The sequence below is a fragment of the Dermacentor variabilis genome, chromosome 3, assembly GCF_050947875.1.
Source record: "Dermacentor variabilis isolate Ectoservices chromosome 3, ASM5094787v1, whole genome shotgun sequence".
In the NCBI taxonomy this organism is placed as follows: domain Eukaryota; kingdom Metazoa; phylum Arthropoda; class Arachnida; order Ixodida; family Ixodidae; genus Dermacentor; species Dermacentor variabilis.
The window spans coordinates 217786977-217814853 of NC_134570.1; the positions used below are offsets into that span (position 1 = coordinate 217786977).

Consider the following 27877-nt stretch of genomic DNA (forward strand, 5'->3'; position numbering starts at 1 on the left):
CAAGAAAGTGCTCACACCTGCTGAGTGCCGCGTAGTACGATTTGCTGATGGGGGAACTCCCACTGTACTGGGAACATGTGCTGCTTGTGGTCCGTGGCCGCCACACGTGTTTTGTTCCATGTACTTTACCATTGCCCTCGCAGCATGATCCCTAACCTTGATTTCTTATCTGCTCACTCTGCTATAATTGACTGCTCAGCTGATGTTGTCCAAGTTGATTTGCCTGATGTAACGAACATTCCAACAGAGTGCACATCCAGCTCTGCTGTGCTGACGGTTCGTCTACCACTGCAGGCACCGACCCGTATTACTGTTGTGCCTAACCGGTTGGTGACTATGTCCTCACTCCCTGTGTTAATGCCCTACGTTTGCACAACACGTCGTTTTTGCACGTTGTGACCATATTGGCTAACGAAACTTATCTTCCGCTTCTGAATTTCGGATTCTGCCCCTCAGGTATTACCCAAAGGCATCTCTCTTGCCAGACTGTTGCCATCGCATGAGTATGAACTTTCTTTCCTCTCACCTCATCCGTCTTCCACCAACTCTTCCGCCCTCTGCAATGCTCATTCTGCAACGTCCCCTCCGGTGCACGACGATATTACCACAGTGATGGCCCTGGACCTTTCACCCACACAAGCCGACAGTCTTCATCATTTGCTTGTATCTTATTTTGACATCCTTATTTGGTCAGCCTTTGGGACAAACCTCCCTTGTGCTGCATTGCATACATATTGGCAATGCACCGCCTATTCACAGAAAGTCCTATCACTTGTCACCCACCGAGTGCTGAGTGATACAACAGGAGGTTGATAAGATGCTTTCCAAGGGCATTATTGAACCATCGTCGAGCTTGTGGGCTTTTCTTCTTGTTTTGGTAAAAAATAAGGACAACACCTGGAGATTCTGTATAGATTACCGACACCTAAGCAAGTTAACAAAAAAATACATCTACCCACTGCCACGCATAGGGGACATGTTGATTGCCGACACGGTGTAACATATTTTTCATCAACAGACCTGCGCTTCGATTACTGGAAGATTGCTGTCAACAACAAGGACTGTGAGAAGACCCCATGTCATTCGATTTGTGCAATGCTCCAGCCACCTTTAAGAGCATGATGAACATGCTCTTGCACAGCTGTAAGTGGTCTATATGCCTTTGTTACCTCGATGAAGTCATTGTGTTCTCACCGACCTTTGCGACACACCTTGAGTGCCTTTCATCTATCCTCTCAGTCTTCCGTGCTGCTAGGCTACAATTGAATTCTTTGAAGTGCTACTTTGGTCGCTGCCAAATCACTATCCTCGGTCATCTCGTCGAATCATCTGTCTGCCCCAAAACGCAAAAGTTTGTACTGTTCTCGATTTTCCCGTACCAACCTGTGCCCATAGAGAAAGAAATATAACAAGTGACTCCCGATTAAAACTAGCAACAGGAAATACGTAATTTTAGCAATTGCCAAAAGTGATAACACGGGAGCGTGATGCTTGCGCTGGCAGAATGCGCAAAAAATAATGCCAAGGAGCTCAAACGCCAGGAACTTGTAACTCGAAAATTCTGTCTTCTGAACGACTGAAGACAGGCTTTGCACCCACGCATTTGTCTTGAGTGCAAGTAGAAGGTATTCTGCGAGTGTCCAGCATGGGCTGGTTGAGAGCGTGTGTTGTGGCCACATTTGTGTATTCGTAGCGTACTATCGCGTCGGTTGTAGCCAATTTTTGGAAACACGCAGTAGCCCGTGTATTTGTGCTATTAAAATTAGGAAAGAAGGCCCGAGAAGAGGGGAATGCTTGGAAATAAAATGTTCGATGGTATGTATGGTATTGTTTGGGATGAGTCGGGGTATTTTCTATGCCGTGTATGTAAAAGTGAACTGTTTTCGTTTGTAATGCCGCCCTTTCACCACTTTTGCACGCTTCGCCTCTACACACAGTATTCTTGCATGTTAATACCAAAATGACGCTTGTCATTTAATTTCTTCAGCTGACGTCATCTGGTGGAGCTTCCTACGGGAGCTACTGCTGCTTACCTGGTACCACAACGTTGGATGACTGCACAAACAGCCCGCAACGAGCATTTATATAGAATAAAATAAACATTTCCTCATTTCGCGAGGCATCTTGTGTCTTTATGAAATTGCACCTGGCACATATTCGATGGAGGCTTGTAAAGATCGTTTGCAATCAATTTTACTTAATAATAAGATGATTCCGTGCGAAGACCGCGCACTGTTGAGCTGTAGAAGCAAAAAAAAAAATGCAGTCGGCGACCAGCTAGTATAGAAAACATGCGTGCACAAAACTGAAACCGGTAGTGCGGTTCAAGTATTAATGCTGGTGGCTTGGTGTACTGCACTTAATTCGGCCGCTGTGCTCTATGAGAGTGTCCGCTCTTGTATTTTTTTCTCTATGCTGTGCCAAAGAAGTCTGCAGCTTGTAGGCTTGTGTTCTTATTTCCGTTGATTTGCCAGAAATTTTGTGTCCATTGCTCAGCCTCTGACTGACCTTGTCATGAAAGGCACCCCCTTTTCATGGTTACCTGACCAAGCTGCTGCCTTCAAACACCTTGTCATCTTGCTCACTACTCCACCAATTCTCGATCGCTTCGATCCATCTGCCCCACAGAGGTCTGTACAGATGCCAATGGCCATGGAATTGTTGCTATTTTAGCTCAGTCTGAACATGAGCATAACAGAGTTATTGCGTATGTAAGTTGCCTGCTTTCACATGCTGAATGCAGTTCATTACAGAGCATGAGTGCCTCGCACTCGTATGGGCAGTGAGTAAATTCCGGTTGTACTTAGACGGCCAACCTTTCAATATCACCATGGACCACCATGCTCTGTTGGCTCTCGACACTTAAAAGATCCCACGGGTCGTCTAGGTTGCTGGGCACTGCGTCTTCAAGAATTCACCTATGCAGTGGTGTACAAGTGCAGTAGGCTCCACTAGGATGCCTGTTGCTTGTTTTGGCAACCTGTCGACGCTCCACACTCCAATGATGAACCTGCTGGAATATTCATGCTCTCCACCTTCCACCACATCAGTGAAGAGCAAGAACATGATACATCCTTGCACAACCTCGTCAGCTGCCTCTGTTCTGACCCATCAGACCCTTCACAACATCATTCTCGACGGCATCTTATGCCACTAAAATATGCGACCAGAAGGACACAAACTACATACTAATCCCTCTCATCTCCGGGCGACTGTACTTGTGCAACTCCATGATGTTCCTGCTACTGGCCACCTGGGTAATTGCAGGACGTACGACTGTGTTCGGCGACAATATTTCTGGCCTGGGCATAACTATGCCAACGTCATAAGCAGCCTGCTTTGCTTCCAACTGGAACCCCTAGCCAATTGATATACCCATCAAGCTGTTTTCTGTGTTTTCCTCGACGTCTTGGGCCCTTTCCCTATATTGAAGCTGAAGATAAGTGGATTGCCATTGCAACTGATTATTCAACCAGCTACGCCTCACACGAACCATCCAGACCAGTTGCATTACCGATGTCGCAGACTTCCTTGCTCGCGACGCAATAACTAGAGCCGCCAAGGCACGTCAGATTGCCCACCGTCATCTTTTTAAGTTGCAGGCAAGACAGTTCTCTGCCAGCGACCTTGTCCTCCTTTGTACTTTTTCACGTTGCATGGGCCTAATGGAAAAAACTGCTCTCCCGGTGCCCTGGCCCTTAACGCGTCCTTCGACAACTCAGTGATGTCACTTATAAACTCCAGCCGATGCTTCCCCGTCGTCCACGTGGGTCGTCTCAAGCCACACCATGTGGCCGCCATCTAGCAAGCACCAGGTCGGTGCTCTTGCCACTGGGGGCTATGTCACGGTGTCACGAGAGCGACAAAGATGATGACCAAGAAGACTAAAGAGACGACATAGCGGGGCTAGCCTAACATTCCGCCATACTGGTTGTACTGGCCATATCTTCTGAATAGTAAACACGGTCCCATTTAACCTTAAACCTCTGCCCATTCCATTATATTTGATGTGCAGCACAAAGAGCAGATGTGACGAAAAAAAAAAGTGTGCACCTGAGTATTATGTTGCTTTTCATGGTGCCTCAGATTAGTTAAAATGTCGTCGATTTTACAGATTGCTTCACATGTTTATAGCTAAAAATCGGAGAAAACCAAAAAAAAAAAACTACCTGCATTGTGACGAGGAGGTCACAATGCAAGTATTTGTGACTGGTCCTTCCTGTCCATTTATGTGGTCTTGCACTCTAAATGTGAAATGTCATGCCGGCAAAGCTGAGCACCAACCCTTACATTTCAAAGGCTTTTTTGAATGCTAGGCGGTCATGCTTATAATATAAGCATGCCCACTCTTAAAATTGGCAGACTAAAAAAAAAAATGAGAACAAGCAAATGTAAGCAAATCGGCAAGCTGTAATCGAAGCTTCACGTGTGCTGTGGTAAAAAGGGGCAACAGGTCGACCTACGCAGCTGTGTTGAGCAACAGTTGTGCATGCGTGCGGTGAGTGTTTTTGCAAGCTGTCACTAGCATAAACACAGAAAATGCGCCATCATACCGAACACAGCAGGGTGTAGATACTATATATGGGCATTCTTTGACAAATCAGTTTGAGCGATACCATCACTTCCGTGACGTAATATGCAGCACGTTGGATGTTCGGGAGGTTTTGCTAAACCATCCAATAACATGCAATGAAAGTGATCATCCAAAAATATGTCCCATATTGCGACATGGGACGGCCGCTCTTTGTGGTGCGGCATGCGACTCTTAGAGGCGCGTTTGCAAGCAGCTACATGTACTTCAACCATCTGATTATATGCATCTGTGGCAAATTCCATTTATTGCCTCACTATTCCTTCCCGATGGCAATGAAATTTTGTTATATTGAAATCTTGTACAAACACACTATTGAGATTGAAAACACATGGTGTTCTATAGACAAGAAGCTACACTAAAGTTGGTTATATCGAAGTTTTAACTTATTTAAAAGAATTAGACAGTTCCCAGCCCTGCATCATTGCCACAGTTGCTTTACTAGTAAATTACTACTTATCCATACCTAACCAATTTAACAAAATTGAAATTTCGCCACAGTTGCCCTTTAATGGGTGTACACGTAAATGTCTCAAAAATAACATGCAAAAATGGCTCAAACATCCAAATGAGAGGACTGCTGTTGCATGGAGTTTATTGAAAAGGTCGCATTCTGTACAAGGTCCACCTTGCCTAATCGACGTTCTTGGTGACACTGAAGACAAACTGGAGACAGCCCAGCTTGATGAGGGAGCCGTGGTGTAATAATGCCGTGCCTTCCCAGCCAGCAGCACCAATGGGATTCACACGGCAGCTGCATGTCCTCCTTGTGCCCTGTTAAATATGTTGTCATCATTGGTATACAGCAGCTCAACTATTCAGCCAAATGTTTGACATGCTGCCATAAGAACCAGCAGCAGCCTATTACTATTCCTATAGCAGGGCCTCTCCAAGCCTTGTGTCAGCCAAGTGAAAATTTCATCTCTCCATTCCACCTCCCTAGGTACCAATTTTCTTGCCCTACAAAACTCTAGAACAAGGGTTCCGAAACTTTGTTCCTAGGCATCCAGTAGTCTGGATCCCACCTCCCCTTTAGTAGGCAGTTTAGATTTATCAAGGTCACCACAGCAGCAGCATGCAAGACTTGTAGCAGTGCAATTCATGGTGTCTACGCTAAACACATTTCATTGCTGCTCGCACAGTGGTGTGTAACATGGCAAGTGCTGAAATTCAGGGAAAACAGCGGGAAGGCGGGCGATGGAAATTCAAGACGGTGAGCAAAATGAGAACAAGGTGAAGAGAGCCAAGGTTTCGCCAAGTGGACTTGTCTTCTTCAAGGCGACATATGCTTTCCTCAGCACAGTATATATAGGTGGGGTTCTTCTAAAGGGGAGGGGGCATAAGGCGGTTATATATATATATATATATATATATATATATAGAAATTGAAGAATAAGTTAAAAAGAAAAGAGAAACGGGACTAAAAGAATAAAAAACATTTAAATGGAATAAATAAATAACTAAATAAAATAAACTGAAAGAAATGAAAAAAAAAACACGAAGTGGTTGTTGCCTTTAGCTTGAAATTTAGCATAGCTAGTAGATTCTAAAGCTTCCTTTGAAATGTTTATGCCTATCGGTGGCAATGTCTTGAACTTATTGATAAGGTATGATTCTCTATATTTTTTTTCTTGTTCAGAACGATAATTTGACTAAGATGTAGAGATTAAGTTGATCAAAGTTATGACCTGGTCGCTTGAAATGCTCGGCGATGGCTTTGTCAAGCTTTTTAGCTGTGTCCGCACAATGTCCGTTTAATCTGATGTTCACTGATTATGCCGCTTCAACAATACATTGTTTCTTACAGAAGGAACATTCAAGCATTAACTCACATCTGAACTTGTACAAAGAAAGCTAGATTTGACTTCGTGTGTATAACAATATATATAATACGTATAACCCTTGGTACATCCAGGAACGCTTTTCAAAGTGCTGAAAGCCACTTTCAGATCTAGCAGCATTTGCATGGTTATTATGTGGCAACTGGCCACTTATGCGACATATTGTAATGGTACAACTGCACTGATGTGGTGCACTTTTTGTATTATATAGACTGCATTCCATTTAAACTTTACTCAGAATAAAAAATTCACTGACCATTACAATACTCCCTAATGTAAAATTTGAGCACAGCTGTATAGTGTTTTCATTTCGCAATATATTGGCTGGTGCAGAGAATCTGTCTCGTGCAGCACGTTGGAAATGGCACTAAGAGTGGCGCGACTGCTTGCTAATCAGGAGATCGCGAGAGGGCGACGTGTGGACGTGATTTACAGCAGCTGCCATAGACAACCTCCATTTTTGCAGTGCTTTGTTTTTATACAGATGACACACACTATTCTAGCACTATCACGTAGCCATAATTGCTGCGAAGCCCCTTGAACATGGCACTACACTTTTGCCATGCCCTTCTCCTCTGCTTTCCTCCTCACCAGTTTTTTTCATCCCCGCTGCATTCCGTGTTCGCTCTCGTCTTTCACTCGGTTACAAGGCAAGAGACTGATGCTCGCCGCGGGAATGGGCGCCTAAGAGCTGTGCTCTAAAATACGCAGCAAGCACTTTGACCTGCACTGTAAACGCACAAGGCCAGGCAGCACAGGGGTTAGCATGCCGATCGGTATATCGAACTTCATTTCACAACGCTGATGACTTCTTACATTAGTGTGCAAAAACAATAGATGCAGACTTTCCTGCATTCTGCACATTCATTTGCAGTACCTAGAGTGGTAACCATATGGCCAGCATGTGCTGCATTACAGTGCATGGAGCAATATGGGGGAAAAAAATGTTTTGCATGTTAATGTGTTATCACGAGTTCCCCAGTCAAGAGCATTAGCCTTTCAGAATAAATACGAACAGGATGAACTCAAAATGCCAAAGGTCTAAAGGTTGCACGTTGGTGGCACTGCTTTAGTTTTTCTTGTCTCATTCACCTAGAATTCAGTCTCACAGGTTAGTATAACTGATGCCCTAATTTCTAGAGCAATCTTAAAACACATTCATGTGCAACATGGTCATCGACAAGATGGTTACGAGAACATCTAGAATTATTTTAAATTTAACAAAAAATTATTTGGCACCAGCCTGGCCAAATGATTTCTATGGTATTCATTTCTTCAAAGAATTTGAGTACTGATTTAAAATTAAATAGAGGGTCATTGCCTAAAAAGAAGACTGGGCGCAAAGGTATATTATGACAGTATAAGAAAGGGAAGAACTGTTTTCTCTCCTCTTCTAATAATGGGCACTGAACAAGAACATGAAGGACTGTAAGTCTACTGCCACACCCAGTGCATGTCGGAGGGTTAGTTCCAGTTAGAATATACAAGTGAGTGCTATAGGTGTGCCCAATTCTTAATCTAGAGAGCAGTACTTCCTGGTGTCTTGTTGTTTTCTCAGAGATCCAGTTCCTTATTTTTGGTTTGGTTAGGTGCAGTTTGTTGGATACCTGGGTGTCTCATTGTCTCTGCCAATATTTCCGTAGTTTATATAGTAAAAATGGCTTAAGGTCTGTGTATGGTACAGGTATATTAACATTTGCATCACAAAAAGCTACAGATGCATCAGCAGCTACGTTGCCCTCTGGGTCTCTATGGCCAGGCACCCAACAAAGAACAATTATTTGGTTCGGCATGTATGCGGAGCATAGAAGGTTGTATACTTCATTAAGGATAGAGTTTTTGTGTTTTCGTAGACTTGATATGCCACTAACAACGCTTAATGAATCTGTGAATATGACAGCCTTTATTATACCTGTTTGTTTTACATGTTTCACAGCAGAGAGGATCGCGTATGCCTCAGCTGTGAAAATGCTGGTGTTTGGATTTAATGCACCGGACGTTGAAAATGACGGTCCGAGAGCTGCATAAGCTACACCATAGGTAGATGTTGAAGCATCTGCATAAAACTCCGCGCAGGAGTCCTTCGCCTGGAGTTGGAGAAAGTGTGAATGTATGTGCACCTCAGGTGCACGTTTTGTTATTGCGAAGAAAGACATATCACACTGGATAGTCTGCCATTCCCAAGGTGGTGCAAGGTTAGTGGGCGTCATTAGGACTGTTTCTCGATGTTGAATACCGGTTTCATTAGCCAGTTGTTCTAAGTGCACAGACAGAGGAGGTCGAACAGATGGGCAGTTATGGTGGTCTTGCAGAAGACAAGTCAAGTACAGTTGAGTAACGTGGATGTTCGTTATTCGATTTACATTTTAAAAAGTAGGAGAGGCTTAGATGTGTTCTGCGTAGGTGTAAGGACCATTCGTTCGCCTCGACATACAGACTTTTCACAGGACTTGTCCTAAATGCACCTGTTGCCAGCTGTATACCTAGATTGTGGACTGGGTCGAGAATTTTGAGAGCACTATCCGATGCGGATTGATACACCACGGCTCCGTAGTCGAGGCGTGATCGTACAAAGCTTTTATACAGGCCCAGCAAACACCCCCTGTCATTGCCCCAGTTTGTTCAAGAAAGTAGCTTAAGCAGGTTTATAGTCTTCAGGCACTTTGCTTTAGGATATTTCAAGTGGGGAATAAAATAAAGTTTTGTGTCCAAAATAATACCAAAAATTTGTGTTCGAGGCTCACCGATAGTCGTTCTCCGTTAAGGTCAATAGCGGGTTCTAGTGATATTGTCACATGGTGGTGACGTTGAAGAACACAGTAGCAATACTGTGAACGACAAAGCTAACTTTTATTGGGCGAACCTGTGCCCACAAAAACAGGCTACACTTATAGCACAACGATAGCGGCAAACACGGTCGGCGATCGTCGGAAATCTGATCAGTGGGTCCAGCGCGTCAGCTTTTATACAGCAGTCACTGAATGTTCCAGACTAATCGTTCGGACCTGCGTGCCTTCCACAAAGTTCTATACACCATTCGCGTCACGCGATGAAATCAGATAACACAAGGTTCGGCGACAACAGACAGCCAGGTAGAAGCATCGATAACTTTCCAGAAACTTCGCATACCTGCAGGCGCGTCCTGCGCTGTGCGATTACAGTTGTCAAGCGGCGAAACGCGGTCGCCCAATAAAGATAAGTACACGTGTCAATACCCCCCTCTTAAAAAGCATCGACCCGATGCTGCAAACAAACGAAAGTAATGAACAAAAGCACTTGTAGCACAGAAAAAAAAAATAAATAAGAAAGTTCGTCAGCGTCCGAAAAAGGGTTTAAGGTGCACCACGTGGATCACTTCAGATCGTGCGCGGCGGCGCTGTGAGTGCGAAATGCCGTCTGGCACGACCTCATAGTCCAGTGCGCCAATACGTCGGATGACCTTGTAGGGTCCGAAATAACGTCGCAGTAGTTTCTCACTGAGCCCTCGTCGGTGTATCGGAGTCCATACCCAAACGCGATCGCCGGGCTGGTACTCGACGAAGCGTCATCGGAGGTTGTAGTGTCGGCTGTCAGTCCTCTGCAGGTTCTTGATCCGCAGGCGGGCGAGCTGTCGGGCTTCTTCAGCGCGCTGGAGGTAGATAGCGACGTCAAGGTTCTTCTCGTCAGTGACGGGCGGCAGCATGGCGTCGAGCGTCGTCGTCGGGTTCCTGCCGTAGACCAGCTTGAACGGCGTGATCTGTGTTGTTTCTTGCACCGCCGTGTTGTAAGCGAATGTTACGTACGGCAGGACGGCATCCCAGGTCTTGTGTTCGACGTCGACGTACATCGCTAGCATGTCGGCGAGGGTCTTATTCAGCCGCTCCGTAAGACCATTCATCTGCGAGTGGTAGGCCGTCGTCCTCCTGTGCCTTGTCTGACTGTATTTCAGAATGGCTCGGGTGAGCTCCGCTATAAAGGCCGTTCCTCTGTCGGTGATGAGGATTTCTGGGGCGCCATGTCGCAGCAGGATGTTTTCGACAAAGAATTTCGCCACTTCGGCTGCGCTACCTTTCGGCAGTGCTTTTGTTTCAGCGAAGCGGGTGAGGTAGTCCGTCGCCACGACGATCCACTTATTTCCGGTTATTGACGTCGGAAAGGGTCCCAGCAAGTCCATCCCGATCTGCTGGAATGGTCGGCAAGGAGGCTCGATTGGCTGTAGTAATCCGGCTGGCCTTGTCGGCGGTGTCTTGCGTCGCTGACAGTCTCGACATGTTCTGACATAACGGGCGATGTCGGCGGTCAGGCACGGCCAATAATACTTTTCTTGTATTCTCGATAGTGTCCGGGAAAATCCGAGGTGTCCAGCGGTCGGATTGTCATGTAGGGCGTGCAATACTTCTGGACGAAGTCCTGACGGGACAACAAGAAGGTAATTGGCGCGGATTGGTGAGAAGTTTTTCTTCACGAGTAGATTGCTTTGAAGCGTGAAGGAAGATAATCCTCGCTTAAATGCCCTGGGGACAGCGTCGGTGTGCCCTTCCAAATATTCGACGAGGCCTTTTAGCTCCGGGTCTGCCCGTTGCTGTTCAACGAAGCTTCCGCGCTTATCATTCCAAGGAAGGCGTCATCATTCTCGTCATCTTGCGGCGGCGGGTCAATGGGGGCGCGTGATAGGCAATTGGCATCGGAGTGTTTTCGTCCGGACTTGTAGGTTACAGTGATGTCGTATTCTTGTAGTCTGAGGCTCCACCACACCAGTCATCCTGAAGGATCCTTTATATTCGCTAGCCAACACAACGCGTGATGGTTGCTGACGACTTTGAATGGCCTGCCATAAAGATAAGGGCGAAATTTAGCTGTAGCCCAAACGATGGCGAGGCATTCCTTTTCGGTCATAGAATAGTTGCCTTGGCCACAATCTTCTTGATCTTCTCAGGTAGAAGTCCGTGCACCGGGGGCAGCTGTTGAAGACAGCGGCTTGCTCGATGCTCCGGGACTACGTTGATGTTCTCTTCGCGGTCCGGGCTTGGATCACGGCTTGTCGGGGGCGTCCGGTACATGAACGAAAAGCACCTCCACCAGATGTCACGTGGCGGTGACGTTGAAGAACACAGTAGCAATACTGTGAACGACAAAGCTAACTTTTATTGGGCGAACCTGTGCCCACAAAAACAGGCTACACTTATAGCACAACCATAGCGGCGAACACGGTCAGCGATCGTCGGAAATCTGATCAGTGGGTCTAACGTGTCGGCTTTTATACAGTAGTCATCGAATGTTCCAGACTAATCGTTCGGACCCGCGTGCCTTCCACAATGTTCTACACCATTCGCGTCACGCGATGAAATCAGATAACACAAGGTTCGGCGACAATAGACAGCCAGGTAGAAGCATCGATAACTTTCCAGAAACTTCGCATACATGCAGGCGCGTCCCGCGCTGTGCGATTACAGTTGTTAAGCGGCGAAACGCGGTCGCCCGATAAAGATAAGTACACGTGTCAATATGCCTCTCTTGTTTGAGAAGAGGACACACATGCTTTTTTGAGGGTTAAATTTAAAACCATTTTCTTCTGACTACTTTGAGAGTTTGTTTAGGCCAAGCTGTAGCTGTCTCTCGCAGATGCTAGGATTGCATGACCTAAAAGCTATCTGTACATCGTCTACATAAACCGAGTAAAAGAGTGCGCGAGGTATGATGGTATGTAAGGAGTTCATTTTCACAATAAAGAGCGTACAGCTCAGCACTCCACCCTGCAGTATACCTGTCTCCTGTATGAATGATCAAGACTGCGCATTGCCAACTCTAATGCAAAACGTTCTGTCAGACAGGTAGCTCTCAATAATGGTCAGCAAGTTGCCACGTATACCCATTCCAGAAAGATCCCGAAGGATCCCAAAGCGCCAGGTGGTATCATACGCCTTTTCCATATCAAGGAATACAGACACGACAAGCTGTTTGTGGATAAAGACTTCCAGGACGTACATTTCCATGTGACCAAGCTGGTCTGTCGTCGATCTACCTTCCCTGAAACCGCATTGGTATGGGTCTAATATTTTGTTGGTTTCAAGATAGTGGAGCAAGCATTTGTTCACCATCTTTTCAAAGAGTTTGCATAGGCAGTTTGTCAACGCTATAGGCCTATAACTGTTTGCCAAGGAAGGGTCCTTACCCTGTTTCAGAATGGGAATTATAATGGCCTCTTTCCTGACAGAGGAAATCTGGCCGGAGGGCCACATACCATTGTAAAGAAAAAGAAGGGTTTTTTGTGTTTAAGATGGCAAGTGCTTTAATATTTCATATATTATGCGATCAGAGCCTGGGGCAGGTTTGTTGCAGCCGTTTAGTGCTGCTTGAAGCTCTGCTATGCCATATGGTCTATTATATACCTCACCTTTTGCACTTTTTCGTTCTAATGGCTGCCGTTCTATTCGTGTTTCTTGTCTTTGAAATGTGTCAGAGTAGTGCGACGAACTGGATATGCGTTCAAAATGTGCACCTAGAAAGTTCGCCTGGTCTTCCATACTATCTCCCTGTGTATTTACTAAACGTAGCGAGTAAGGTTGTCGACCTTTTATTCTGTTCACTCTATTCCAGACCTTTGTCTTATCTGCGTAAGAGTTAATTCCTGATATATATTTTTGCCAACTCCCTCTTCTAGCTTGTCGGCGCGTTCTCCTTCCCCGAGATTTGACATGCTTGAAATTAACCAGGTTTTCTGCTGTCGGAGAATTGCAGAGCAACCCCCATGCTTTGTTCTGCTTCTTACGCACATTACAACACTCCTCGTTCCACCACGGAACACGGTGCTTGTTAAATGATCTCTTTGTTTCTGGGATACATTTGGTCGCGGCGTCGCTCAGAAGAAAGGTGAAGTATTCAACTACAGCGTCCAGGCTTGGAGCAGAAATGTCAGCCCACGATATGAGAGTAATTTTTCGGAACTGTTCCCAGTCGGCTGAATCAGTTTTCCGCCAAGGAAACTGTGGGGGACATTCATTCATCTTCGGTGTAGACAGAACTATCGGGAAATGGTCGCTCCCTTAAGGATTTCTAATAACATTCCATTTAAGATCAGGTAAAAGGGTGGGAGATGCAATACTGAGGTCTATAGAGGAATAGGTTTTATGTGCAGTATTATAATATGTAGGTGCCTTGCTATTCAAAAGACATGTACTAGAAGAAAAGAGAAACTGTTCAATCAGTTGAGCTGGTACATCGGAATGAGAGTCACCCCATAGGTTGCTGTGTGCATTTAAAGCTCCTAGAACCAAATAGGCTTGGGGTAATTGATCTATTAATGTATTGAATTCTTGTTTATGGAGCTGATAATGCGGGGGTATGTACAGAGAGCAGATGGTAATAAGTTTGCTCAGAAGTACGACTTGAACAGCCACTGCCTCTAGGGGCATTTGTAGTTGTAAATGTTGACACGCTATACCTTTGTTGAGTATAATGGCTACACCGGCAGACGACGCGATGGCATCATCGTGATCTTTACGAAAAATAACATAATGATGAAGAAAGTTAGTGCGTTTGAATTTAAGATGGCTTTCTCGTACACACAGCACTTTTGGAGTGAGTTCACAGAGAAGTTCTTGAACATCATCACAGTTTCTGAGAAGACCTCTAATGTTCTACTGCATAATTTGTGTCCATAATGCAGTTAATTTGGTGCTGTGCATACGAAAAAGAGTGTGTCTTAGCCTACAGAGCCGTTTGCAGCCCTGTAATTTTGGTTTTGTCTTTTCTAGAGTGGTTCGAAGATTTCCGCCGCTCCCTAGGTGGTTGCTGCACCACCTTGCTTGGGGTAGTGTCCATACCCTCTTGCGAAGCGCTGGACACTCGCTCTAACGAGTGATGTGTACGTCGTGTTTCCTTCACCTCGAGGGACGAAGGCTGTAGCCTCACCAGCCCGAAGGGTGATGGATCCTCCTTAGCCTCTGCGCTGCGATGGCTGCTGCCAGCGCTAGAAGAGGCCTCTGGTGTGGCCGATTTCGACGAGGGCAGGGCAGCCTCAGCTGCTCCCACCGTGGGGGTGGGGGGCGATCGCCTCAGTATGCTGCGCGTGCCTTGGGCGACCACTGGGGTCCGTTGTGGTGCTGCCCCCTGTTACAACACTTCGGCAAACGAAGTTTTCATTGCAGATGAAGGTGAAAGTCGTTGTCGTGCTTCCCGAAAACTGATATTCTCTTTGACTTTGATAGTAATGATCTCCTTTTCTTTCTTCCAGGCTGCGCAAAATCTGGAATATGCAGGGTGGCTGCCATTGCAGTTCGCGCAATGGGCCTCAGCAGTACATTCGTCAGCAGAATGATCTTTTGTAGCACATTTAGCACAAGTTAGTCATCCTCAGCAGCTTTGAGAGGCATGACCAAACCTCTGACACTTGTAGCAGCATCAAGGATTTGGAATATAAGGTCTTACACGCAGTTTGAGGTAGCCTGTTTCTATTGCATTCGGGAGTGAGCTAGAGTAAAAAAATTAGTATTAGGTGTTTGGTAGGCAGTTCTTTGTTGCCGCGCCTGATTTTTATATGTTGTACATGTATAATGTTTTCTTCTTTCTATCCATTCAGGAGTTCTTCATCAGTCAGATCCATGAGGTCGTCGTCTGAGACCACATCGTCTGAGACGGTGTTCATTGTTCGGTGTAGCTAACAAATACAGTTTTATCGCCAAATGCCACCAGGTTTGCTAGTTTCTCGTACTGCGGTTTGTCTTTCACTTCAAACAGAAGGTCCCCACTTGCCATCTTGGTGGCTTTGTAGCCACTTCCAATGACCTCTGTGAGGCATTTTGACACCAAGAAGGGTAAAATGTTTGTCAATTTTTTGTCAGCGCTTTCCCAGTGAATCACATGATACTTGGGGAATGTGTCTAGCTTCTTCAGAAAGAATTCAAATGTTGCATTGGTGCACCCCCTTTTTTGAGGGCGATCAAGTAAGAAAGGTTTCGAGGGTCCCATGAAATGTATTGTTTCTTCAGTATCAATGCCAGTCACCCACCACCGAGCCCAACGAGGGAACACAGCAGAGATTGTTGTGAAGCAAGCCCTGCCATGCCAACTGTACATAGTTACTATAACCACATATGTTATAATCAAGGTAGATCATAGCACGCCAGGTTAACCCTTGCCGCCAGGAAATTCGGAAGTAATAAGAAGTGAAGAGAAGAAAGAAAAGATGGAAAAGAGGGAGAGAAAGACGAAGATTGGAGAGCAGGACAGGAAAAGGCGACTGCCAATTTCCTCCAGGTGGGTCAGTCTGGAGGTGCCGTCTATGTGAAGCCGAGGCCGAAGAGGTGTGTTGCCTCCGCCGGAGAGCCTTAAAGAACACCTAGCATCGGCTCAACCCCCAGGATCCTCCTTTCCCCAGACACGGATAAGCCGCGCACGGCTACACGCGGGACGATCCAACCCTCGTGTGCTCAGGTACGTGGTGTCGCAACACACCAAATGCCTGCTGCCGCAGACGCCCCTGCGGGGTATATATTGGGCCTTCTGTCCAGTTCATGCTTTTGGCAGGAAGAAATGGGCTAGGTTAAGGGCCGTGCCCATCTATGAGCGCAGTTCTGCTGTATAGCCGGAAAGGCCAGCTTTCGTGGTGCATGCCCTGCTGCCGGTCTGCAGAATGTGGTTCATGAGGTTTGGCAGCTCTCTCCAGAAGTTGAGGAAAGCGGGTGTGCACCCAGTCGAATGATTCCCCGTGGACCGCAAGGAGAAGCCTATTTCGTTAAGACAGACATCCCAATCCCTGTTTTTCCGGGCAAAGGCCGTGAGCAGGGGCTTGAGGTTCTAGTTGAACCGCTCTGTTGAGTTGACCTGTGGGTGACACGTGGTTGTCTTATGGTGCTTAATGCCAGAAGCGGCACACAGATCCATGAACACGTTTTCCATAAAGTAAGACGCGTTGTCCGATATCAGCTCCGCCGGAAAGCCGAAGCAGTTAAAAACCTCGGTCAACTTGTCCCAGATTGTGCGTGCCGTTAACTTTTGAAGCTGACAAAGTTCAACCCATTTCGTGAAGTGATCTGTGACAGCCAGGAGAAAAACATAGCCTCGCCAGCTTCTGGGAAAGGGTCCCATAATGTCACAGGCCGTGACTTGCCAGCGTAGCTGGCTGTCGATTGGCTGCATGAGCCCAGGAGGTTAGCCCATGTGAGGCTTCACGCATTAACATACGCAGCATGAGCGGACGTCGTGAAGAGCATCACGCCTCATGCCTGGCCAGGTAGCAGAGCGGCACAACTTGTGGAAAGTGTTAAGGCCACTGGCATGTCCGGCCAACCGCGAGTCGTGGAAATAGCTGAAGGTGGCTTTCCTTAAACTGCAGGATTTCACCACCTTGAAAGACGACTCCTGGGGAGCCTTCTCAGATGGGATGTAGTGCAGGAGAACTCCATCGACGTCAAGCAGATACGTATCCAATGTTACCACAACAGTACCAGCTGCGTCGCACTTGGTGCCAACAGCAATACCAGCTGTCCGTGTGAGCCCGACAGCTTTGCCGCCCGTCAATGATATGTCGACAAAATGGATCGCTCTGCTGTGCCTTTAGTAGCTCTTGCCTGCTGGAGATGATACCTGAGGAGGTAATGGGGTCCACCAGGTAAACGTCCTCTTCTGAGGCTGGCAATCTGGAAATTGCTTTGCCATCGGGGGTGGCGTCGTTTGAGCCACTGGAGACACAGGCTCTGATCTCTACTGAGTGCCTAAGGTTCGCGCCTTTCGAGTCATTAGAGACTGAGGCTCTGGTCTCTACTTGGTGCAGATGCTCATGGGAGCGATGGACCAAAGCGTCAGATGTCAAAACGGAGGCGTGCGACAGGGCATCAGCAACCACGTTCGAACTCCCTTTCTAGTAGTGCACAACAAAGTTGTACCACTGCAGTGTAAGCGTTCAGCACACAAGGCGGCCCATGGACTGGCGCAAGCACTTACAACAGGTCAGTGCCATGTAGTACGTCTCCACCACAAACGCCACTCCATCGACGTAGCAGCTGAACTTCCAGAGAGCAAAAACTATAGCAAGACATTCTCTTTCAGTCACGCTGTAGTTGCACTCAGTGGCGTTATGTGACCGGCTGGCAAAGGCGACTGGTTGGAGAATGCCGTCATGCTCCTGAAGCAGCACAGCCCCAAGTCCCAGGTCGCTCGCATCAGCTTGGACAATGAACTCCCTGTTGAGGTCGGGCAGCTTCGGTTCGGCTATGGCCACTAGAGCTCAGGATAGTGCATAAAAGGCACCTCCATGCTCAGGACCCCAGTTCCATCGTGCCAACTTTTTCAACAGAGTGGTTAAGGGCGCTTGTAGAGCCGAGGCACGATTGGAGCAAGCATGAAAAGCTTACGGATTTTCTTCTTAGCTACGCAGCTCTTCGGTGTAGTCGTGGTTGGCCTACAGAACTGCACCTTGTGCCTGATGAACGTGGTTGCTTCCTCGTCAATTTTCCTGTCGACAACAAAGACTGCGAAGCGGCACTGATGACATCTGTCATCCTGCCGGGGTCAACGGAATGCGAGCACATCGCATGGGCTATGCATCCTCTGACAGACTTTCGTCACTGCGCAGCTGTCACATCATCGACGTCACCAGGCATAAAACCCAGCACTGAGCAATCCCTCATCGGTGGGCGTGAAGACACGATTGAAACAAGCATGAAAAGCTTACGCATTTTCTTCTTTGCTACGCTGCTCTTTGGTGCAGTCGTGGTTGGCCTGCAGAACTGCACCCTGTGCCTGATGAACGTGGTTGCTTTCTCAGCAATTTTCCTGCCGACAACAGAGACGATTGGAACAAGCATGAAAAGCTTACGCATTTTCTTCTTTGCTACGCAGGTTAGTTATTTTTCTAAGTCACAATATTACTGCTTCAAATCCAATTATCCTTTTTTAGTTGTGCTTCCATGCCCTGACATTCTGGTTGACCAATTTGTTTCTTTGCTTTTGCTTCATTGCGACAACACTGAGAGTTACCCTGGTCCTAACAAGCAGGTCAGTTTCAGATGGCGAAAACATGTCCACTAATCGTTAAGTTTTAAACGTACAAAACTAAAGAACTGGTGCGCTAAAGGAAGGTTATATTGAAGGAAACAAACATATCTATTATTGTACAGTGACACAAAACATAAGAAAAATCCTAAATGAATATGGATAAAGGAAGAAGTTGCCATTTAAACTAAGGTACAAGAAACTGCTCGCTGATGGCAAATGGTATTAATACAGTGAAACAGAAGGCATTCTACGTGAAATTCAAACCTCTGACAGTTTTCTGAACGCTGCTCGAGCATTGCGGTCCAGTCGCATTCTTTCAGCAAAACCATAGGAAAGTGAGGGAAGGCTGCTCTAAGTCATCTGGGTACCCTGTTTTCTTTGCTAACACATGTAGTTTATTTCCTAAACAAGATGAGTTATCTGTTATTATTAATGACTGTTCTGATGACATCATCGCACTGACGGAAACATGGCTGAGCAATGAAATAAATTTTGAGCTGTTTCATTGTTTTACCAGTTATGCTATATTTTGCAGTGATTATAGCAATATAACTGGCGGTGGTGTTTTACTTGCTGTCAAGAAGTGCACCGAGTGCATCAGTGCACCTATTATTTATGAATTAGAAATTAGTTGGTGTTGCCTGACATTAAGTTGCTGAGTGCCTGACATTAACAATAACATTGTTACATCCATCGCAATGCAGGTGTCTCAAGACCATCAGAGATTATAAGAAAGCTAACTTTCCTGCCATTAACAAAGCTCTCTGTTGTTTTCTAGACACTTCTCCGCTGCACTTTGGTCATCACTCAGTTGAAGAAAACTGGCACAGTTTCAGAAATAAAGTTTCAGAATTAAGTAATCAGCACGGTTCTTCTCGACGCACTTACACAAGTAATAATATCCTCTGGTATAACTGCTGCTTAAATCAACTTTCGAACAAGAAGCGTTTATTTTGTGTTGCGAAGCGATGTAACAAACTCAATCGATGGCTTGCACACAGATGTGCTACAAACAGCTACCTATCTGCTTTAAGAACTACTAAACTATCCTTCGTCAACACTATTCTTCCAAGTTTACTGAGATCCAATCCTAAGTGTTTCTGAAATATTGTAAGAGGTAACAGTGAAAATAAAATATTACTATCAACATCATCTGGGGACCCTGTGGACAACGGCGTCTATGCCATCATATTTCGTTTGTCAATTATTTTACATCATCAGACTTCTGTAATGAACTTCTTGTGCTATGTCCTTTTCACCATTATCTAATGGATCCTATTGTATTTAGCGTGATGGGAATAAAGGCAATCATCCAGAATTTAAAACTAAAGACTTCTTATGGTTACCACAAATAAATACCAAATTCTTGTGTAACACGGTTGAATACTGTTCCACTATTCTTTAATGTATTTTTTCGCAATCCTATAATTCTGGATCTCTTCCCACAGACTGGAAGACAAGCAAAGTAATGCCGATCCACAAGTCTGGGGAAACTCAAAACCCTAACAATTACAGGCCAGTGTCCCTAACATCCGTACCCTGCAGAATAATGGAGCACATGATCTTCACACATCTGATAATAACTTTTCTGGAGGCCAACAATTCTTTCACTCAGTGCTCACTCTGTTCTCCATTCCCCTTCATTACCCCTTCCACCTTCCTTTTTGCTTTTTCTGAGCTGCGCTACAAGCCTAAAAAGATTCACTCCCACACAATATGGATTCCGCAAACATTTTTCATGTGATATTCAGCTCCTGTAGTTCGCTAACGACTTGCATACATATTTAGACACTAGTTTTGTAACATTGCACATTTTTAGACTTTGCTAAAGCATTTGACAAGGTAAGCCATTCGCTACTGTTACATAAACTTAGTGTGCTCAATATTGATCCTGCCATATCAGGGTGTAGGATCAATATTGATCCTACACCCCGATTCCCTAATGTCTGCATGACTGCTGAGATTTCGATTGGATCAAATGCTTTCTCGTAATAAATCAAAGCTATATATAAGGATTGGTTATATTCTATACATTTCTCTATCACCTGGTTGATAGTGTGAATATGGTCTATTGTTGAGTCGCCTTTACGGAATACTGCCTGGTCCTTTGGTTGACAGAAGTCTAAGGTGTTCCTGATTTTATTTGAGATTACCTTAGTAAATACTTTGTTGGCAACGGATAGTAATCTGATCGGTCTATAATTTTTCAAGTCATTGGCATCTCCTCTCTTATAGATTACGATTATGTTGGCGTTCTTCCAAGATTCCGGTACGCTCGAGGTCATGGGGCATTGCGTATACAGGGTGGCCAGTTTTCTAGAACAATCTGCCCACCATCCTTCAACAAATCTGCTGTTACCTGATCCTCCCCAGCTGCCTTCCCCCTTTGCACAGCTCCGAAGGCTTTCTTTACTTCTTCTGGCATTACTTGTGGGATGTCAAATTCTTCTAGACTATTCCCTCTTTCATTATCGTCATGGGTGCCACTGGTACTGTATAAATCTCTATAAAACTCCTCAGCCACTTTATCTATCTTATCCATGTTAGTAATGATATTGCCGGCATTGTCTCTTAGCGCATACATCTGATTCTTGCCTATTCCTAGTTTCTACTTCATTGCTTTTAGGCTTCCTCCATTTCTGAGAGCATTCTCAATTCTATCCATATTATACTTCCTTATGTCAACTATCTTATGCTTGTTGATTAGCTTGGAAAGTAGTGCCAGTTCTATTCTAGCTGTAGGATTAGAGGCTTTCATAGATTGGCGTTTCTTAATCAGATCCTTCGTCTCCTGCGAAAGCTTACGGGCTTACGGGACTCGGGCCATACTACATTAATTTAATGTCTTGAAGCTGTGCAATATTGCTCAGCTAGATTCCATCTTAAGTAACTACCAAAGGCCCACCAGTGTAACAGGAATGAAACCCATTTTGCAGCTCCTATCGTTAGCCTCTCGAAGAAAAATATCCTGTGTTTCACTTTTTCATAAACTTTTCCACCACAACAGCACCTTGCTTTCACACTGGATTCAGTCAGCATCATTTATTTATTCTCGCTTGAACCATCCCGAAAAAGTCACCATACCTCACTGTAACATAGTCACGTACTTGCATTCATTTTTTTCGAAAACATGCAAAGAATGGAATAACTTGTCACTATTGCTAGTGGCCATAACAGACCCTGTCCTTTTTAGGACCACAAAGAAAACATAATTTAGTGATTATGCCCTAACAAGTCAATGTTGTGATTTGTATTATGGTGCATTTATGTTTAGATTTATATTAGCACGAGCCTGTTGAGTTCCTTTATTCGTTGTATTTATTTTGAAGTGCCTCTGTTTAGTTTTTCATTTTAATGCCATAAGCGTTACAAGTCTTTTGTTTTTTTTTTTTGCTTATGCCCCTCCTCTCTGTTATGTACAATGTACCATGAAAGTATCATAAATAAATAAATTCCCAAAAAGCGCCTAAGGCCCTGAATGTTCGCCTGTGTTGGATATTAGAGGATATCTTCGATCTTCTCTTCACACGGCAGAACATGACCTCTGTCGATGGTTAAGCCCAATAGAGAAATGCAAGTCTCAGCTATTTGGGCTTTCTTCGGGTTTAGATTCAACCTGGCGGCACGCAACCTCTTGAGGATGTCCTCCAGGTGGCAGAGGTGTTCCTCAAATGTTCGAGAGAAGATGACAACGCCATCGACATATGCCAGCGCATAGTGCCACTTAGCATCCCCGAGAATGCAGTCAATCAATCTCTGCAACGTAGCTGCAGCTACAGAGTAGCCAAATGGCATACAGGTAATCTGGTAAAGGCCTCGGTGAGAGATGAACGCAGTTTTCTGCGCCTCAGCCGGCTCCATGTGAACCTGCAGGTAGCTGTGGCTAGCATCCAGGTTAGTGAAGTGGCACGCATCGCCTAGATTAGCCATGACTGATTTCACGTTAGGGATAGTATAAGCATCCTTCCTCATCACCTCGTTCAGCTGGTGGTAGTCCACACAGAGTCGATATGAGCCATCTCTTTTGGACCCATTTCCACCGGTAAACCCCAGGGGATGTTTGAGTGCTCAACAATGCCGGTCTCAATAAGCTTGTAGCGGTGCAACTATCACCTCCAAAGCAGGTGAAGAAGATGGACTCACGTGCAGGCAGCACAAGGATAGAACAAGCTAGCATGCTCGACCGACGGTGTCGATGTTGTCGGCTGCACCTGAGATCTCACTGCACCATGGCTGGTCAGCTGCGGCTACGGTGGCTACCTCTCCATGCTGCCTCCCACAAATTGGTGACTAGGATGAGAATACTCAACCTTCCCACAAACTGGTGACCAGGATTCATCGAATGCCTCGTCGATCGCAGCAAAAAGGGACTTGGCTGTCAACCACTGCCACGCTCAAGAAAAAAGCGTGCCGCTCACGATTCCACCGCACTAGCATCAAATTTTTGTAATCAAGTGACTCCCAGCAAGTCGAGAATTAAATTATATCACCGGCTTTGCCATCTGACAACCTAAGTAGTGATAATTACCCAAAAATGATGCCAGCTGCTCACTAGTAATCTTTGGTTTGGAGTCCCAGTCGTTTTATTCCACCAAAGTGTGTTTCTGAAGGGCCGCCGCATGTCCAACATGTGGAGCTGGCATTATTAAACAGTTTTGAACAGTTTTGGTTTCGCTCCTCTCGTAAAATCCCGGCAAGGGACGCTGCCGGTGTCAGTTATGAAAAGTCGCTCCCATGCCGTCATTCCACGAAGCACGAGAAAAGCGTCCCGCTCATGCTGCATCCGCACTTGAATTTGGTGATGAGGACTCGAGTTACGATTCTGAAGATGACAGCAAAGCAGACTCGAGCTCTGACAGTGACAATGTTTTGAGTCGGCCTGGAACATCTGTGGCTGTTCACCGGCAAGTTTCGTTTACGGTGTTCAGCGGTCTCCTTTGCTCATGCACACCAATCTCTTTGCCTGGCCTAAGAGCTCTATTATTATCTTCAGGGTGCATACTTCACTTGGTGTGCTGCCATCGGCAGCAAAGAAACTTTTGGTCACACCAAGAAGGCTGCCCCGAATACGTATTGGCCCAGCACTATGGAGCAGCACAAGATGGTTTACAACGGCATGGGATTTATTTCTAGTTTTCTTCACTGTGGAGGCGACAAAGACAATCTGCAAAAATGCATACAGATGTGCTTGGATGCACAATTCTGCAGTTGCCAAGCTACGCCGAGGGCGATCGGTCCTGGAAAGAGGTGCACGATGTCTGATAAACTGGTAAAGTACATTCCTGGAACTTCTCGTCGCACCATCCTCAGAAGATGCCGAAAAGACAAAACTGCAAAATGTGTTACGAGGACTGCAAAGTTCAACAAAAACTAGACGTGTTGTGAGAAAATTGCGGAGCGCATCTATGCTTCACAAAAACCAAGAACTGCTTCCCTGTATGGCACAAATAATGAAGCAGTTCCTGGTCTTAGTGTCTTTTTTGTATCCGAAGAATTGTGGTGTACTGAGCATTTATTTTGTTCAGACACTATTCCTGGGTTATTTATCTTTGAGATCAATATACTGAATTTCCTTTGATGTTAATGTTATTGCAGATATCATGTTTTTTATTGTTTTTATCAACTGGCAGCAAAAATGTCGCTTTCTAAAATTTGTATGTGTTACCTAATGATTTTTCTTTTTGTTTTGCAACTTATCTTTTTGGAAAGAGCAATTCATTATGCACAATGTGCTATGCGGCAATGTGCGCTAGAATATTATTTGTAGTGGTAGAGAATTTTTTTGAGACCTATGAAAGAACATCCATTTTCTCGCAGTCATGAAAGAGTTGAAGGGGTGGTCGCTAGGGTAGACAGAAAATCTTAACTGCACAATGCGCATGAGAAAGCGGTTCGGACTGACCGTGTTCTGCCATGCTGGCCAAGGGGTCAGTCTTGGCGATGCAGTGAAGGACATGAGCCAAGGAGGCTGCGCTAGGTCTCCTCTCCTCCTGCTCTCGCGTGGCATCCGGCATTTGAAGGCCTGCCATGCCCAGTGGGAGTGTAGCAAAAGGTTTCAGGGGGCCAGAAGGGCCTCCACGTACGATGTCAATCACGACACCCGTGCGTGCAAGGAAGTCGTGTCAGAGAATCACGGGCACGGAAAGACCCGAATAATGCACAAAATGCTGATGGTGCATGTGATTCTCCCAGCCCACAACCAACCGCACAGAGCCACACGAGTTAGCCGTACCATTTGTGAGGTGGAAGGCGGCGGTGTCACAGACTCTAATGCGAACAGAATGCCGGTGCAAATGAGCCATACCCTCTTTGCCGAACAGTGAGACCGAAGCCCCGATTGCTGGCAGGCAGCTGCCCGCCAGCAATCGTAAGGGCGATGAGAGGCGCTGGCGTGGGGGAAGAGTCAGTTCCAGTGCGACCCGCCATTGGAGCCAGAGGTCGCCTTTCACCACGATGCGCTCCTACTGCCGGTGGAGCTCACCGGCGGCTCAAGCCGTTTCCCAACGGGCGAGGAGGCTCTTGCGCCAGGCGGGCAACATGGCCGCGTTCATGACAATGGTAGCAGGCAACGTCTCGATCCGGGGGCCCGGGCACATCTCAAGCACTAGGTGGCTTCCGTTCGCTAGCCAAAGGGGCACCGCAATCAGATTTGCCCTCGCATGCAGCGGCACGGGGTTTGCGTTCTTGTTGGCCGTGCGGGCTATAACAGCACACCCGGGCGTGCGAGTACAGGTCGAGAGCGCGATCAGAAAGCTCACACGCATCTCGGTACTCTCTCGGGGCCATGGCCACCTTGTATTTTTGGGGAATTACAGGGTGACGTGTCACCACCAGCACACACACAACGAGGTTCGAAAGCGACAAATGGCAGTGGCAGCGGGTGGTAGGCTCTCGCTGCCAGTATGTCGTCCTTAATCAGCATCGCATCGGAGGCAAACTCATTTAGGTCACGATAACGGGCACTCCGAAGGTAAGCGGCAAAGGTTGGATGGGCTTGACGAATGGTCCGCTCCACCTTCTCGGCGTCAGATGCGAAAGAGTAAGCAAGAAGATAGAGCTCCTGCATAGCCCTGACATACTCGAGCAAAGATTCGTCGGGGTGTTGGGTGCAAAGCTCTAGCTCGCGATGCATGCGGTGCTCATAGTCAGGAGGGAGGAATTTGCTGCGGAAGAGCGTCCTAAACTCCTCCATCGAACGAGCTTGGTGGCCGACAAGCCGGTACCACCATGCCACATGGGCTGTTAGTGAGATGGGCAACACAGTGCCTAGCATCGCGCTGTCATCCAGCCACATTGCCTGACAGCGGTGCAGTGCCTCGAGGTACCCCGTAGCACCCCCCCCCCCCCCCCCCCCATGCGGTCCTAATAACCGCCATACTCCAGGAGAGGTAGCCGTAGGCCACTTGGCATGCCTGGCTGAGGGGACTAGAGATCTCCCTTTAGAGCATTAGGCTCTGAGCGTGCCGCTTCCATCAGGACTTGGAGAAGCTGTGTGGCTGTGGTATGCAGCAGCATCTGCTCCGGGCCAGGCGCAGCGGTCGGAGATGGGCCAACCTGTGCCTGTTCTTCCAAATGCATGCCCTACCCTGAGCAGCCAGTAAATGGCATAGTGGAGAGCTGGGTTGTCGCTCAGATAGGTGCATGAGGCCTCACACGACTGACAAACAGATCAATGATGGAGCGGGGTGGCTCATGCACATAGCAAAAGGCACTCAGCTGTGCATGAAGCAAGCGATATAGTTGGAAAGCGCAGCGACATTGTCGGCTGAGCAGGGTGGCTCGCGTTTGACTTTGCCTACCAGCTGCTTTTGGGACAAGCAGAAGCCATCGAATGGTTTTGCACCAACAGCGAGGCAGGGAGGTATGCTGTGACTCCCCGGACATCAGGGCACGTCCCGGTGATGCTTGCGTGGTGACTCGAACCCGAGAGGGAGAAGCATGGCTTGCGTGAAGAATCAGCTCCGGTGCACTAGTTGTGTCTGCCATGTTGCCATTACGGCAGCAGTTCCTGAAGATCGAGCTAAGCACGACGTGCGAGCTGGGGGACGAGGTACGGGAAGGCACCTAAATCCCCACAACACATCTGCGAAAACAATAAGTCTTTACGATAAGGGGAACTACAATGCAATAGAGGAAGATCTTATTACCTTTTTCTTTGAGTACGAATCTATGTTTCACATTTTCCAAGGTTGAAGACTGGGCGTGTTGGTATAGCATATTGGAGGTTGGATTGCGCAACATTTTGACGAGACACACACAAGAGAAGCACGCACCACAGAGTGCTCTGTGGTGCTATTTATGTGAAATTGGTTGTTATTAAAAAATAAATCAGCTCACTAACATGTTTATCCCAAGGGTAACCTTTTATACTGATCACAATAAGCCGTGGTTTACTTCACACCTAAAACACCTAGAAAACAAAAGAAAGAAACAGTTGTTCTGCTCAGTTCAACGCAGCTGCACTGAGACCGGTTGGGAAAAATACCTCGAAGCTGAAAAATTATACTTACTTGTGATACAGAATCCCAAGCACTCATTTTATCGCATTGACTTACCAAAGCTAATAACCAGCAGTCCCAGACAATTTTGGCAAGTGTTAAACCCCAGACACACTCATGATATTACACTTACTACAGTAGAACCTCGTTCATACATTTTGGAAAAAAACAGCGAAAAAAACGTACTAATCAGGAGAACGTATGATGCGAACTAAAAAAATTGAATTGACAGAATCAACTATTGTTGACATCGACGTAATTCGAAGCATCGCGCGAAGCGTTGTGGCACGAGACGATGATGTGCGTTGAGGTGGTGGTGCTCTGGCGGCCCGAGACGGGTTTTGTTTTCCTATTGCATGGTGTTTTAAGAGGGTGACGGGAAACCGAAATGAAATATGGCAGGTAGATGACTCCGGATGCCTTTGAAGCAAAATGTTATGGCTACATCGCACTGCCTGCAGCAGGAAACAGTGGCACATTTGGTTTATCGCCTACTAAAAGCGTGCAGTACGCTACCAATGGTACTACTCACTATGCGCTGTAATACAGATAGGTAAAGATCTTTATCGCAAAAGGATTGGCGGCGATAGCTGTGAATGCACCATGCGACGACCACGGATAAGATTTGCTGGTACCGCAATGGGAAAATGAGTGGGTGCCAGCGTTTTCGCCTGAGACGGGTGGGCGAGTATTGCGGTGGAGCTGCTGCGGAGAGCAGCTATATACTGTACTCGATCACACACGCCTCGTGCATTTTCTTGTTTACATGAGATCTAGTGGCCGGAAAACATATCATGCGATCGCAGTTTGGCGACATACTGAACGTTGTTGCCGAAAATCGTGTTTTCTGGGAACATGTGAATGAGCTAACTCTATTGGGTGATTCTGTGCGTTCTCGATTGGGAACGTTGGCACCGGGAAAATGTACGCAACGGGAACATATCAACGAAATACTACTGTAATAACTCACTCGA

General features: G+C 46.4%; 1 protein-coding gene across 8 annotated transcripts in view; it reads right to left on the reverse strand.

The window, feature by feature from the left end:
* Positions 1-5160: 5160 nt before the first annotated feature.
* LOC142576642 (PHD finger protein 12) overlaps positions 5161-27877 on the reverse strand; it is a 146795-nt gene continuing 124078 nt past the window's right edge. For 7 of the 8 annotated variants that reach the window (XM_075686863.1, XM_075686860.1, XM_075686861.1 and 4 more), the window contains one exon: positions 5161-5365. In XM_075686863.1, the coding sequence (XP_075542978.1) occupies positions 5225-5365 (141 nt within the window). In that variant the 3' untranslated portion in view covers positions 5161-5224. Of the gene's footprint in view, positions 5366-18102; positions 18184-27877 lie in introns of those variants that run through there. The other variant, XM_075686864.1, reaches the window with a different exon arrangement.